General features: G+C 37.7%; 1 protein-coding gene across 1 annotated transcript in view; it reads left to right on the plus strand.

Annotated features, from left to right (window-relative positions):
* SHQ1 (SHQ1, H/ACA ribonucleoprotein assembly factor) overlaps positions 1-14,279 on the plus strand; it is a 101,640-nt gene that overhangs the window by 45,480 nt on the left and 41,881 nt on the right. Inside the window, exon 10 of the mRNA XM_077858061.1 lies at positions 11,818-11,938. Coding sequence (XP_077714187.1) covers positions 11,818-11,938 — 121 coding nt within the window. The remainder of the gene's footprint in view (positions 1-11,817; positions 11,939-14,279) is intronic.

The raw sequence follows: 14,279 nt of genomic DNA on the forward strand, positions 1-14,279 counted from the left end.
TTCAAAAAAGAAGGGCTGTTTCAATAGGAATCAGAGAAAGCTTCATTTAAGGCATGAGATTTGAATTGGGACTTGAAGGATGAGTGGTATTTAGATACAGTAGAATGGAGGGAAGTATTCTAAATATTATGAGTGAACAGTGTGAAGAAGTTCATAGAATAGTGTGGTTTCATCAGCGATTATTTCAAGTTGATAGACTCTCCGATCCTGAGACTTGCCTTACAGCCTCTAAATCTAGTTCCCTTTCCTGTCTGAGTTAACTGGTTCACCAGAATTGGTTTCTCTACTTCTTCATGATTATCACTTTATTCCCTTCCCCTATACAGGAGGAAATTCTTACTTTATGTTCTCTTCCTCTCCTGAATTGTTCTTGAGCTTTTTATTTCCTAGTCAATTCCCCATTCCAGTTAAAATGTTTCTAAGAATGGAGCAGTCCTAGTGCTTTCAGGAAATTTAAATAGCATGGAATTCAAATAAAATATTGAAGTGCCGTTCGTGCCTGTTTCTGCTAACCACTTGAGTACCAGCTGATCCAGAAACCAAGGGCTTCAGAGCTCCGGAGCACGTGCGCTGCAGCTGAGATGGGTAAGAGGAGGATAGGGCTCTGCTGTGTGGTCACGACGGAACTGATCCTTGTTCTTTCTCTCTCCCTGGATTGTCCTACCATGTGGCGAAGCAAATTCCTGGTTAGTGTCTTCCTCGGAGCCGAAATTTGTGTTTTCTAGTCTCTTAAATTGGCACATTCTTTCTATTTATCAATATTGTTTGTCCTTGGAGCCTTTGTGGGTTTATACATACACTCTTATGTATAGAAGGATATTGTATATGAGCATAAACACAAAGGTGAGGGTAAATAAAATTCCACTCATCTTTATAGAATTCCTTTTTCCTCCAATAATCCTGTTAACCAGTAAGTACTGTTAATCACTAGAATTTTTAAAAAGTTGCTCTCATGGTAAGTCTGAGTTGCATTTATGTAAAACCATCGTTGTTTTAAAATACTCTGTAGGGGGCAGCATTTCCTGTATGGTTTACAGATAATAAATTGCCTTTTAATTGTCACAGATGATTAAGAGCCTATGGTTATTCTGCTACCAAAAAAATCACTTGAAATATTTATGTTAGTGTTCTTTGGAAATTTGAGTTATATAGTAATGTACTGGTGGGTATAGCTCAAAAAAATCAACTGATCTCATAAATATTTACTCAGATATAATCAGTTGAAATCTGTATTATATTTCTAATACTATTTAAGATAAATTTTGTAATTTCTGCAGTTTTGGAGCTGAGCAGTGTGGAAAACCAGGTTAGTTACATGGTTTGATATTATGGCTTAAAATTATTTTCTATAGTTAGTGCCTTGTTTAATAAATCTAAAGTCAGTTTCGAGATTGTTTTTATTCATTTGAATTTTCAAGGAAGTAACTTTAAGTTTGCTTCTTTTAAGGAGGATAAAGGCAGAAAATTGTATATATTTAAGACAAATCTGGGAGAACAAAGAGGAACCATTTTATTTGACCCTAATCATAGTAATAGGGTCAGGTCTAGATGAAATTCATTGAATAGTACTTCATATGTTATCTAGAAAACATGGAAGAATTATATTCTTGCAATTTAGAGTTCCTTTAAATAGGAATTAATACTGAAAAATAACAAGCTGGAGACACTTATGCAACATACATAAATCAAATCCCTTCTCTCTCTAAGGCATCATAACAGTATCAGCAAAGAGTTACAGGAATATATATGACTTGGCCTTAGCATTTAAGGAGTTTGTTATGTAGCAGTAATGGTAAAACGAAGGAAAGATACAAAATATAAGTATTTATGAGATACAAAGAGGAAAGTCCCTTAGGAAGTTAACTGGACTCACAGGCCAAATCCAAAGGCATCTTGTATGACCTATGAGCCAAAAATGTTTTTTATGTCTTTAAATGTTGAACGAAAAATCAAAATATGTTTGATGACACATGTAATTTATATGAAATTCAAATTTTAGTGCCCAAGTAAAGCTTTATTGGAATACATCTATGCTAGTTCACTTATGGCTACTTTTGGGAGACTTTGATGAGTGAGCAGAGGTCTTTGGCTGCCTTGTGTCCCAAATACTGGCCAGTATTGAAGGGGATCACTTCAGCTTTTTCCTCTACTCCCTGTAGGTAAGATGTAGCTGATCTAGCTGGTTCCCATAAGGGTAGGTTCCTCAACATTAGGAGAAGTGAATTGAGATGCCTTCTTGTCCAAATAGGTGAGTGAGTTACAATGGCAGGGATTAAGACAGTCAGGAGTAATGAGGCCTGTGTGAACTGGATACACATATGCCCCATTCGTAGCCTGTTGTTGCTATGTGGTTCTGTAGCATTGCACATTTGGGGAACTTAAAAAGAATTAGAAAGCAGTGATCTTTAAGATAAGATTTTTCAAAAGTGAAAGTATTAACAATGAAGTAGAGGTGGTAAATAATACCCTAAGAGCCATGGCACGTTAGAGTCCACCTGTGTGGGTCCTAAGTTTTTCATTTCGACTCTCAAGCATTCCAAGTGCCAGCCTGTTTTTCTCACACCCTCTTACACCTGCCAGTTTCCAGCTGCATTGAGTGTTTGCACCAGATCTCTGCTCTTTCAGTCCCAGCTTGAGACTGACCCTCAACCTTATGGGTTCCAGGAGTAGATGGCAGAAGGAGGTGGGACATATCTTGCATCACTTGAGTAGCTATGCCTAGAAACCTTAAAAACAAACTGGAGGGTATTATGCTGAGTGAAATAAGTCCATCAGAGGAGGACAAACATTATATGGTCTCATTCATTTGGGGAATATAAAAAATAGTGAAAGGGAATAAAGGGGAAAGGAGAAAAAATAAGTGGGAAATATCAGAAAGGGAGACAGAACATGGAAGACTCCGAACCCTAGGAAACGAACTAGGGGTGGTGGAAGGGGAGGAGGGCGGGGGGTGGGGGTGACTGGGTGGCGGGCACTGAGGTGGGCACTTCACTGGATGAGCACTGGGTGTTATTCTGTATGTTGGCCAATTGAACACCAATAAAAAAATAAATCTTTAAAAAAAAACCAAAAACACAAAAACAAGGCAGATCCCTTACCTTTTTTCCCCACTTAACTTTGTGCTACTCTCTTCAGCCAGAACCTAGTCAGAATGTAGGGGATGGGTCATAGGATTCCAGTGTCATACCTCTCTGTGAACCCAATAGGGTGCTTTTGAGTAGAGATGAGGGCTTGATAAGGAAGAAGCACACAGCATGGGCCTAGTGAGGGAGGCTTAGTGGTAGTTACTACTTAAAGAATGTGTAGGATGTAGAAAAGAAGTGAAGGAAGGTATTCCCTGAGAAAGCTACAAGATAAGGAAAAGCAGCTAGAGGAAAATAAGAGTTAGGTCCACAAAATAGCCAGTATTCTAGTTTGTCTGAAAGTGTGGGATGCAGAGGGGAATTGTGTGGAAAAAGGTACGAATAGTGTGTTGGGCCAGGATTGTGGAGAGTCTGCAGGGCCTTGCTGAAGAAACTGGGCCTTACTTACGAAGGTACTGCTGCAATGTGTGTGATGGGCTCACAAAGTCACATTCATGCAGCAGTAACACAGGACAGTCATTGAGGAGTGAGATGAGTGGCACAGACAAGAGAGGAAACTGCTATTCTTACCTGGAGACAGGTAGTTTAGGTGCAGGTAATATGGTCTGAACTGGAGTGCCCGAGGTGGTGTGGAGTGGGAAGGAATATGGGGGCAGATGCTTCACCAGTAGCAAGGAAGCAAGTGGGATCCCGTCTGACCTGCTATCCTCCTTCCCTTGTCATCTGTAGTGTTTACCTGGTCATTGTCTCATTACCTTCCATAGGAGTTCTAAAGATCTACCCTCTCTGTTGACACATGGAAACAGATTTGGATTAAATATCAAACACCAGGCAAGCCGACCCATGTCCCCCATGACTGACCACAGGCTGCATAACTGTTCCACACAGAACAGTTATAATTGTTACCATTTTTACATTGTAGTCAAATCAGCTAGAACTGCACCAAGATTATGTAAATATGACTTTTTAATGATCTTTCTTTAGCCTTCTAGAATTTGGAACCAGAACTCCAAGAACTTAATTTCATAATCAAAATTCTCATGTAACCTTTTAGTGCGCATTGAACTTCCATGTAGATGTGGATACTTAATCATTTTTACTAAATTTTATTTACTATACATGATTAAAATGTAAAGAAGCATAACTCCATTTTATCAGTGTGCCCATCATTTAGCAGTGATGACACACTCACTGTAATACAGGGAGGATTTTAGAAAGGTTGGTTCTTTTTCCCTTGACATACTCATCAGTGTATCAAAGCGTCAGAAGGAACTCATAAGGCTGGTTGGACTGGGTTGGTTTTTTCCTTTTATGAGCCATTTGAGGAATCCAGTTGTCTTTCTTCCTATATATTTCTTCTTTCTGACTTCATGCACAATTTTAGTTTTCCCAGTTCAAAATCCAAAGAATGAGTCAGAACTGTGAATATTAAGTAATACCTATTGGAAAAACAATCTCACAGTCTTAATTAAAACAACATTAAAATGAATTATTTGAAGTTGAGCTACCAGGCATTGAGATACATCCTGTCTTCATAAGGTAGAATAGTTGAGGTAAAATTGTACCTATAGAATTAATCTTAAACACTGTTTTAAAATATTTATTCATTCATTCATTTACTAATTCATTCATTCATTTATTTAATTATTTATAAGTAGGCTCCACACCCAACATAAAGCCCAGTGGGAGGTTTGAATTACAATCCTGAAATCAAGACCTGACTGAGATCAAGAATTGGATGCATAACTGACTGAGCCACCCAGGTGCCCCTATTTTTTGTTTTTTTTTTTAAATCCAGGTTTAGATTGCAACTGTTTCCAGAGACTTTTTCCATAAATCTTCAGCTTTTAAAGCTTTCTACATTTGTACTTAATATATAGATGGGTTTTTTGTTTTTAAATGTTCTATCTTAAATTTGGATGCCCAGCTCTTCAAAAGAAATTGAAATTAGTTATACTACCATTATGCAGTTTTGATGACATCCTGCTACATATTTCTAGACTGAAGCAATCACTACTTTGACTTTAAGGCAAATGGAGTTAATGTCGAGGCTGTCCTTCTAAACCAGCAAACCTTGCAGGTACTGTTAGAGCACAAAAGGCAAATAGCAGCCTTGGGTTAAATCCATTATTTGAACTTTTGATGGTGTAATAATATTAAAAAGGTTGGCATACTACATTCTTTCAGGGAATGGATAGGATAAAGGAAGGTATAAATACATTGGATATTCTACATTTGTCATGGCACAATAATGTAAATTCATAGATCACACAGGTGTTATAACTAGACACTAACTGAGCAGTTTGACCAAGTGTTTCTGAACTTAGTCTTGATACTCCAGACTTTATTAGCAACCAGCTTTACCAAACAGGATCCTACAATTTGCTAGACATTGTTCTAGATGAGGGAAAAAAGGTGAAGAGCCACTATGTTCTTTCCTTTCCAGGAGTTTGCCATACCAGATGATCGATACTGACACAGTATTTATTGCACAGTGGCTGGGAGGCAGATGGACTTATTTTCAGATCCTGACTGTTGCTTCATAGCTGTAATCTTGGCCAATTCCATATCCTTGAGCCTCCCTTTTCTCATCTATGAAGTGAGGAAGGCAGTAACTAATTGGTGGGCTTAAGTGATGTAATGTGTGGAAAGTACTTGGTGCAGAGCAAGTGGGTAGCTACAAACTCCCATATTAGATGGGTATGGCAGGCATTTTGAAAGAGCCCTTATCAGCTGGAGGGAGAATTGGGACCCCATTCCTAGAAGCAGTACTGCCTAATTTGAGACTTGATAGTGACTTAGGATTGGACTTGCATTCTAGGAAAAGGGAACATCTACAAAGTATATGTTTGCTTTGTGTTAATTTTGTTTGTGGCTATAATAATAATATACGTAATTCTAATAACTAAGAATGTTTAAAAATCGATATAGGATCATAAATTTGTGTTCAAAATAGTAACTCTTAATTACTTCATATGTGATTCTTATTACAGCTCTGAAATGTAGGAGCCTAAATAGCCCTATGAGGAATTTGAGGATAAAACAGTGAGATGGTTTGAAAAACTTTCATAAAATTGAATTTAATGTATGTTTGTGTTCATTGTTAAGGATGTGACTTTAAGCTACTTCCTGACAGAGCCTGGTATTGAAGCAAATTACCACACTTTGATTCTCTTAATTTTGATTAATTTGACACAATTACCCTATCATCTCTTTCTATGGTTTAATCTATGAAAATTAATGTTAGAAGTAATTAGTAAGTTATCCTTTCTGATCATGTGGTCTCCTCAAAATCCCAGAAATCTGATATCTCATCTTAAAATGATAGCATTGTTGACTTTTATGTTGAGTTGATTTTTAAAAAATATTTATTTATTTATTTATTTATTTGAGACATAGAGAGAGAGAGAGAGGCAGAGACACAGGAGGAGGGAGAAGCAGGCTCCCTGCTGGGAGCCCGACATGGGACTCAATCCCGGGACTCAGTCCCGAGACTCCAGGATTGCGCCCTGGGCCAAAGGCAGGCGCTAAACCGCTGAGCCACTCAAGGATTCCGAGTTGATTTTATAAATAAAGACCAAACAGTGCTTTCCTTCAGGTATTCTGAATAACTACGTCTTTTTCCTTTACTCTTTTTGGCTCCTTGTCTTACATAGCTCAAAACTTTAAAGGATAGAACTAGATACCCAGAAAACCACAGCCATATAGCAGCTATTATGTATCAGTAGTTGAATAGAAACTTAGCTCTTATTATATGGACTTAGCAGTTTATATTATTATTGTTGTTGTTGTTGTTGTTATTATTATTGTTATTATTATTATTGCTGGCTAAAGGCCAGCTAAATAAATAAATAAACAAACAAGTAAATAAATAAATAAACTTTAAAAAGCCACTATTCTGATCATCTCTTAGTGATAGGAGCCATTTCTTAAGTGCTTGAAGTTGAGTGTGCTTCAACTATGAGCTGGTCTGTCAGTAAGACATTGCCAAACCTGATCTGCTAATAGGAAAAATTCAAATAGCCAGTGGATTCTGATTTAAAATAGCTCAGTCTTAGAGCACCTGGGTAGCTCAGTGATTGAGCATTTTCTTCAGCTCAGATTGTGATCCCAGGGTCCTGTGATTGAGTCCTGCATGGGGCTCCCTGCAGGGAGCCTATGCCTGTGTCTCTGCCTCTCTCTCTCTCTGTATCTCTCATGGATAAATAAATAAAATCTTTAAAAATAAAATAAAATAGCTCAATCTTGTCTCTGTTTTGAGCTCTAGTAGCCTGAAATGGCACATCTGTCCAGAATAGGAAAACACTGCTACTAGTTTACCATCTCTCCCTCTCTCTTTTTTTTAAGTAGGCACCATGCCTAGCATGGCATCCAACATGGGGCTTGAACTCACAACCTGACATCAGGACCTGAGCTGAGATCAAAAGTCAGACACTTACCAACTGAGCCACCCAGGCATCCCAGTTTGCCTTCTCTTTAAAGGAAAGCTGGAGGAGTAGCCAGAGAAAGTGTTAAATAGTGTTTATTGCCCACCTGCTTGTTACTGGCATCCATATTTTTCTTTATATTGTCATTATGTTTCTCTGTGTTGTTATTGTACAGTCATTTTCCCTGAGGTAAAACATTCATGGTACTTGTCATTTATAATACAGGATACTAATTTTAAACTGCCTTCATGAGTGAACAAGAGATCTTGGTCCCAGAAGCCTTTCTTCCATGCATGGTTATGGTTGGCTTAAGGAAAGACCATGTCAATCTGGAGAATCCCTAACTCTTGGGGAGGCCTGTTAGTACATTGTAATAGTGTAAACAGTTACCGTGGTTACTGTGCAAGGCACCTTCTTTTTTCCTGCTTTGGATCAGGCAGCAAACTGGTTGAAAATGGTCACTTTCCTCCAGTGCCTTTGAGCAGAAAAAGTTTTCTCAGATGTGGCTTGAGCAGCTTTTTATACCTCTATGCTATGTGACAGCCCACGACTGGATAAAGCCCTCACAGGAGCCAGGTACTTTGAGTCCCTGAAGGCTTCTGGCCACTGGCCATGTGACAGCTTGGAGCAAGGCCAGTTTTTTTCTCTGCTGATAGCTGTTAGATAAGTGGTTGACAACCTGGGAGAAAGAGCAGTCTGTACAAAAGAGACTAAAAAAACTTGCTGCGCCTCACAAGTCTCTTGGCTGTGTAGCTATTGTAATTGTCTATGGTAATTTAGTGGGAACAAAAGAGACCCAAGTATGACCTTGGGGTAACAATACATATTGTTGGGGAAAGGATGATTTAAATGTACTTGCTGTTCTAGATTGTCAGCTGCCAGTAGCCAAGTTATCTTGTACCTTTTTTGTCACATAGCATACTGTGAAAATAGTTTGAATGAGACATACAGTGAAAACACAGCTTTCGAAGAGCGCACAACTTTCCCTTTCAAAATTGCCTTGCATGTGCTTTTCTAAAATTACCTGATCTAAATACTGCCTCTTGGTTGTTCAGAACTACAATTTAAAGAAAATTTAAATATGAATTAAAATTTTTTAGCATTCTTTGCCAATATTCGAGGGTTGGCTGTGTAGCTGAGTGTGTCTAACTTTGTGTTAAACAGATAAATATTTACTGTGGGGATATCTTGAAAAGAGGAAAGTTCAAAGGGCAAGTAACTGTAATCCCACATGTAAAACAGTGCTGGGCACACATCAGGTGCTCATATACTTTCTCAGTGAATGTAGACACACACGTTAATACCATTTAGGTGTAAATATATTTAAGGGTTTTTTTCCTATGTGTATTTGTCTTTTTTTTTTTTTTTTTAAGGAAGTAGGGGTCAAAAGGTACAAATACAATGTAACTTCTGTTTATATTTAAAAAAATTGATTATTTTTGACATTTCTTATATTATTTTCTTTTATGATAGTGAAGATGTGGATTTGCTTGCAGTGCTTCACAAAGGGGCAAGCTTACTTGAGGCATGTCTGCTAAAGGAATCTATATAATTTCATTAGGGTAATGGTTGCCTTGGATTTTCATTACACATACGACCTTATTTCCAAACCCTCCTATTTAGGAAACTGCATTTAGGCCTTCACACCTCATCCTTCTTACACCTGTCTCCCTAAACCTTGTCACTCTCTGATTTCCTCCTGACTCATCTGTTCCTCCCTCCACTTCCCTGCTTGAGCCATTTGCTCCAACCTAATGATCTTTTCCTATGGTTCCGCAACCCACCCCATTTTAAGTCTCCTTTTTGGTCCTTTTCGCACCATCCTTCAAGCCAGCATGTCTCCGCTTTCTCTTCACTCAGTTATTTGCTATGAGGTCTTGCTCCAAATCCTGCATTTTCTATTAACTGGCTTATATTAGTAAGGTGTGTGATCTTGAAGGGCAGTATTCTGGGGTGTCACACTATAGAGAGGCTTTTGAAATTTTCAAGTCCACAGTTTTCTTTTTTGTTTGTGGGGGTTATTTTTTGGTGGTTGGGTTTTTTTTTCTTTCTTTCTTTTTTTTAATAAAGATCTATGGTTAACTTTTAAAAGTTGAAATTGGTAGTTATAAAAGTAAACTCCTTCTCCCTGGACGCTGCCCTGAAAAAAAAAAGAGAGAGAAACAGAGAGAGAGAGAGAGAGATTCACATATGCTTGCCCTGACATTTTCTTCTCTATGCCAATTAAAACTGTTCAAGAAATTCTTACACTTAGTTCTTACACAGTTCTCCCTTGATTTTTTTCACTTGGGATAACGTGGCTAACTTGGTTTTATCACTTCTGTGAGTTTTGATTATTTTTTTGCCTCCTATCATCAAACTCTGCCTTCAGCATTGCATACTTTGCAATGAAAATAGGCTTGCTGCGGGGGGTCCACACTAGTCATTTGATCTTGTTAACCTGGGCCACTCTAATATTCACAGTTCTGGCCTTGACTTAACAACGAAATGTAGTTTTAGGCCTTCTAAGATTTGGTTTCCCTTAACCAGTTGAGCACTGGGGGTTTTTACTGGCATTCTCCCCATCTGCACGCGAAGAAGCTATATAGTTAAATTTTATAAAAAAAAGCATGGCCCCTGCTTTGAACTTAATCTTTAACTCCTAAATAATAAAAATGTGCTATAGACAGAATGCACCGAGAACACGTGGGTAGTGTGGTACTGTGGCTAGCTACAAGCCAGTAGGTTCAGAATTGGGATCCTATGAGTATTTTACAACCTTGAACTCCAGGTTCTGCTTCTGTGAAATGAGCAGGGGAGCTCTAGGGAGGATCAGCTGTTTTCTGTCCTCTTCCCTTGGCAGGGTTCAGTAAAGAGCTCTGAAGACTAGGAGGTGAACCCAGGCTTCCTGAAGGGTGAAGTCTTAGGCTAGGCCCTGAAGGCAGGCTAAGATGCATTAGGTGGAGTGGAGAAGAACAGGCACTCTGGGTGTGGGAGCCAGTTAAGCAGAAGACCTTGAAAGCATGTGCTGGGAGGGGACTTGAGGAAAGTAGTGCATAGAGAAGTGTGTCAGAGGGCTAGAAGGAGAGAGTCTGGAATGTGAGGAAGGAGGAAGATCTTATCCATGCATGAGATAATCAGAGTACAGGTGAGGATAGCTGCACCGGGAGTAGGGGAAAAGGACAGCTGTGAGGGGTGTTTCCAGGAAGAATCATCAGGCCTGGTGTATGAGGCCATGGGATGAGAGGAATTAAGAGGGTGTAAGGCAGGCGGTCACTGTGTGATTCATTCATTCATTCAAACAAGTCCTTGTGCTTTTTTTTTTTGTCCTTGCTCTTTTGAAATGTATTTTTCAGTGTTAATTGTGTTAAAATTTTAGTGGCAGCAATTTTGGCACCTTGAGATGTCGTTATGTAGCTCATGATTCTTTTATCTTGTCTAAAATTAGTCAAATGGGAAATGTCGATGAAAGCACATCCAATATCTTTAGGAAATCAATATACAGTATTTTATGTTTTGGGACTGTAAAGATAAGAATGAAAACTGTTAAACTGAAAATGCTGTGTTTTACTGATCAAAGGAAGTGGTTCTACTATAGATTTGGTAATTTGCCTTATAGTCAGTACATTTAAGGGAATGTCATGAAGTTCAGGACACCTAGGAATTGTTGTTGAGTTGTCAAAGGTTCTTTTTGTAGGCTTTCGTTGGGATTAAAATTAGGTTCATTTAATAATCAGGGGGAAGTAGTTAGATTGAACAAGACTTTAGTACTTGATGGCTTTTTTCCAAGTGATTTTGTCAGCTTATTTTTGAATGAGTGCTATGATATTTTAGTTTTCAGTCTGTGTTTTCTCCAGTTCTTTAAGGTGCAAAAATTTAAGTTAGTACCAGATAATTCCTTAAGGAAAAATGTTGACATAAAAAATAAAGAAGTTTAAAAACCAGAATTTAATTTTTCGTGGTGTTTTGAAAGCTTGAATTAGAAGAATATTTTATAATTAAAACTGCAATGCATTCAAATATTAGTGAAGAGAACATTCCCCTTTTTTGCTTAATGTACTTAGTTGTGTTTCATAGTGTTTTTTATAGTAACCATAATTAATCAGCTATGGAAATAGAGCATAATGATTACTCATAATTCTTAATGAAAGAAATAAGGAACTTTGGGCTTCATACTACTGATAAAGGAATGTTAAATATTCTAAAGACATGGTTAAGATTCTGAACTATTGTACATTTATTACTTCTCAGTATCTGAATTTCTCAGTTTAAGATAATCAGATATGTTTTTCTTAAGAATGACTTGATTATTAAAAAATTTCCTTTAGGTAAAAGTGCAGTCTTAAAGTGTCTACTGGATGTTCACAAAATTTTTCAGGAAAACGACCCCGCTTATATTCTGAACGATCTCTACATCTCAGACTACTGTGTGTGGATTCAAAAAGCCAAGTAAGTTTCAAGTTACTTATGAATTTTTTTACATGCTTCCATTTCTGAAAGGCCTCCTGATCTGGGAGGAAGCAAGTGAAAAAGCCTGAGAGGTAAGTTGTTATGATAAAGAAACCCCATCTAGCTACTAAACACATTAAAGAACATCAACATGAGGAGCTTGGTGAATTTGCTTTGGAAGGAGGTTATAGATGGTGAAAAGTTAATTTTATTGGGAAGCATGGTTCTAGCCTAGAAAATAGGCATGCACACAGACAGTTGTGAATATTCATTGCTGTGCTATTGACTGTCCAATATTAAATGTCAAGTTTCATACTTGGGTACCCCAACTTGTGTCTGCAGATTATTTAGAGTGGGGTGCGTATGTGTGTGTGTGGGCGCGCACGCACGTGCCCATGTGCATGTGGGCACCTGTGCAAACATCATGGGACACAGACCTAATGAGCTGTCCCCCCATTGGCTAATCTCTGGCTTACAGAATCCATTATTCAAAGTATAAGAAAGACAACCTTCAAAACTTAATAACATGATTCTTGGTAACACATGCATCTGAGGGACCAAACACTCACAAATGGGCTCCTTGCACGTGGTACGGGAGATTATACCGAGAGTGTTTACCATTGCCTCCCCCAGGGAACCATATGAAGTATAAAAAGGCAGAGAACTTTTATTTTGTGAAGAGAGTCAACAACTATACCCAAATTATCCATTTCAATAGCAGAAGACGATTAATTAAGAGTACACAAATAGAGTCTTGTGGGAGTGCTTCGTAGGTACTCCAGAAAATGATGGCACAGTATTATTCTTGACTTAGAAGAAAAACAATCATGATAGTTGTCCTATTGCTGTGATTAGTAAAGGAGTGCTTTATTATACCTTTAGTGCCTGTTTTGAGTGAGGTACTATATAGAATTTATATTTGGCCTTTGTTCTTGGGGAAGCAATTATATTGCAGAGTGAAATAAGACAAAAAGTTGAGGTTGTACGTGCTGTAAGAAGCTGAGGGTCTGCTCAGCTTAACGCCTACTACCATACAGCAGGTGGCGACGATGTTTGTGGTGGAAATCTCAGTTTCGCCAGATGGAAAATTGCATCTTTGACCCCTGAGGTCATCATGGCACATCATCACTTCATCTCATCCTCCTGCTAATTGAGCTTATCAAGTACCCTGCTGCCATTTCCTGTTGTTTTCATAATAAAATTAAATTGAAATAGTCTATATGTGTGGGCTTAGGTTTTTCTTGTTCCCTTCAGGGTGAGAATTTTATAAACACATAATGAGCATTGAGGTTTGTGTGAGGATCCCATTTCTATGAGCGCCTCTTTTCTCTGTGGCATTCCTTATTAACTGGAGAGAAGATCAGGTTTCATTAAAGTAGAAGGGTGTGTGCCCTCATGTCCATGTGGGGATTAGCACACCTCCTTGTGCTTAAAAAAAATCCTTTTTCGCTTGGTTTTAAGTTGCAGGAAATGAAATTCTTAGGTCCCTAATAATTGTTATAGTAATTTTTTCAAGGAGATATGATGTATTGGGAAGTGAGACAGAAGAGGAAAACCAGCAGGAACTCTTCAGATTACTTTGGAAAAATTTTTTCTACTTTACCAATTTGACCATAACTTTTTTTTCCCTAAATAGGCTGTATTGTTTTTCACTTCGCGTGTTATATTTTAACTCTGGTTGAGCCTGGCTATTTTTTCTCTCCCTTGAAATAATACATTTGTTCATTTCCTTGATTTTTATTAAATTTTCTAATTTGATCCTTAATTTTTAAAATACAACAAAATTGAGCCTTCCAATATCATCTTTACTGTGAACTATCTTGGCTTTAAATTAGTTATACTGTAGTTAATGTTCATGATTTTCATCTTTTACCTTCTGATTTCTTTCTTTTATAGTGTATCAGTGAAATCTGGCTCTTTATTTTTATGTTTTAAAATAGTTCTGTATTTTCCTTAATCTCTACTTGATGTTTTTGGTGATAATACTAAAGACTATAATCTAAAATATCAGACAAGTGCTAAATTATAATGAGCACAAAGAACAGCATTTCATTTTTATAGACACTCACTTTGGCAAAAAGTTGTTGGAATGTGGGTGGCAAAGTCATTCTTACATTGAATTAATGAAGTTAGGACAACAGTTAAAACCTAAGTTTTGCTCTATACTGTGTAGTTATTTTTCCTTGTGATGTCTGTGTCTTGTACATATTCACAGATTTTCAAAATGGAAGGTTCTGTATGCTTATTCTAAGTTACAGATGACAAATTATTTTTCTGAAAAGGAAAACTCTGCCATCCTTCATCAGAAGCTTCATTGGAAATTGCGAGGGTAGTGGTCACT

This window comes from Canis aureus, chromosome 19, assembly GCF_053574225.1.
Source record: "Canis aureus isolate CA01 chromosome 19, VMU_Caureus_v.1.0, whole genome shotgun sequence".
NCBI lineage: Eukaryota > Metazoa > Chordata > Mammalia > Carnivora > Canidae > Canis > Canis aureus.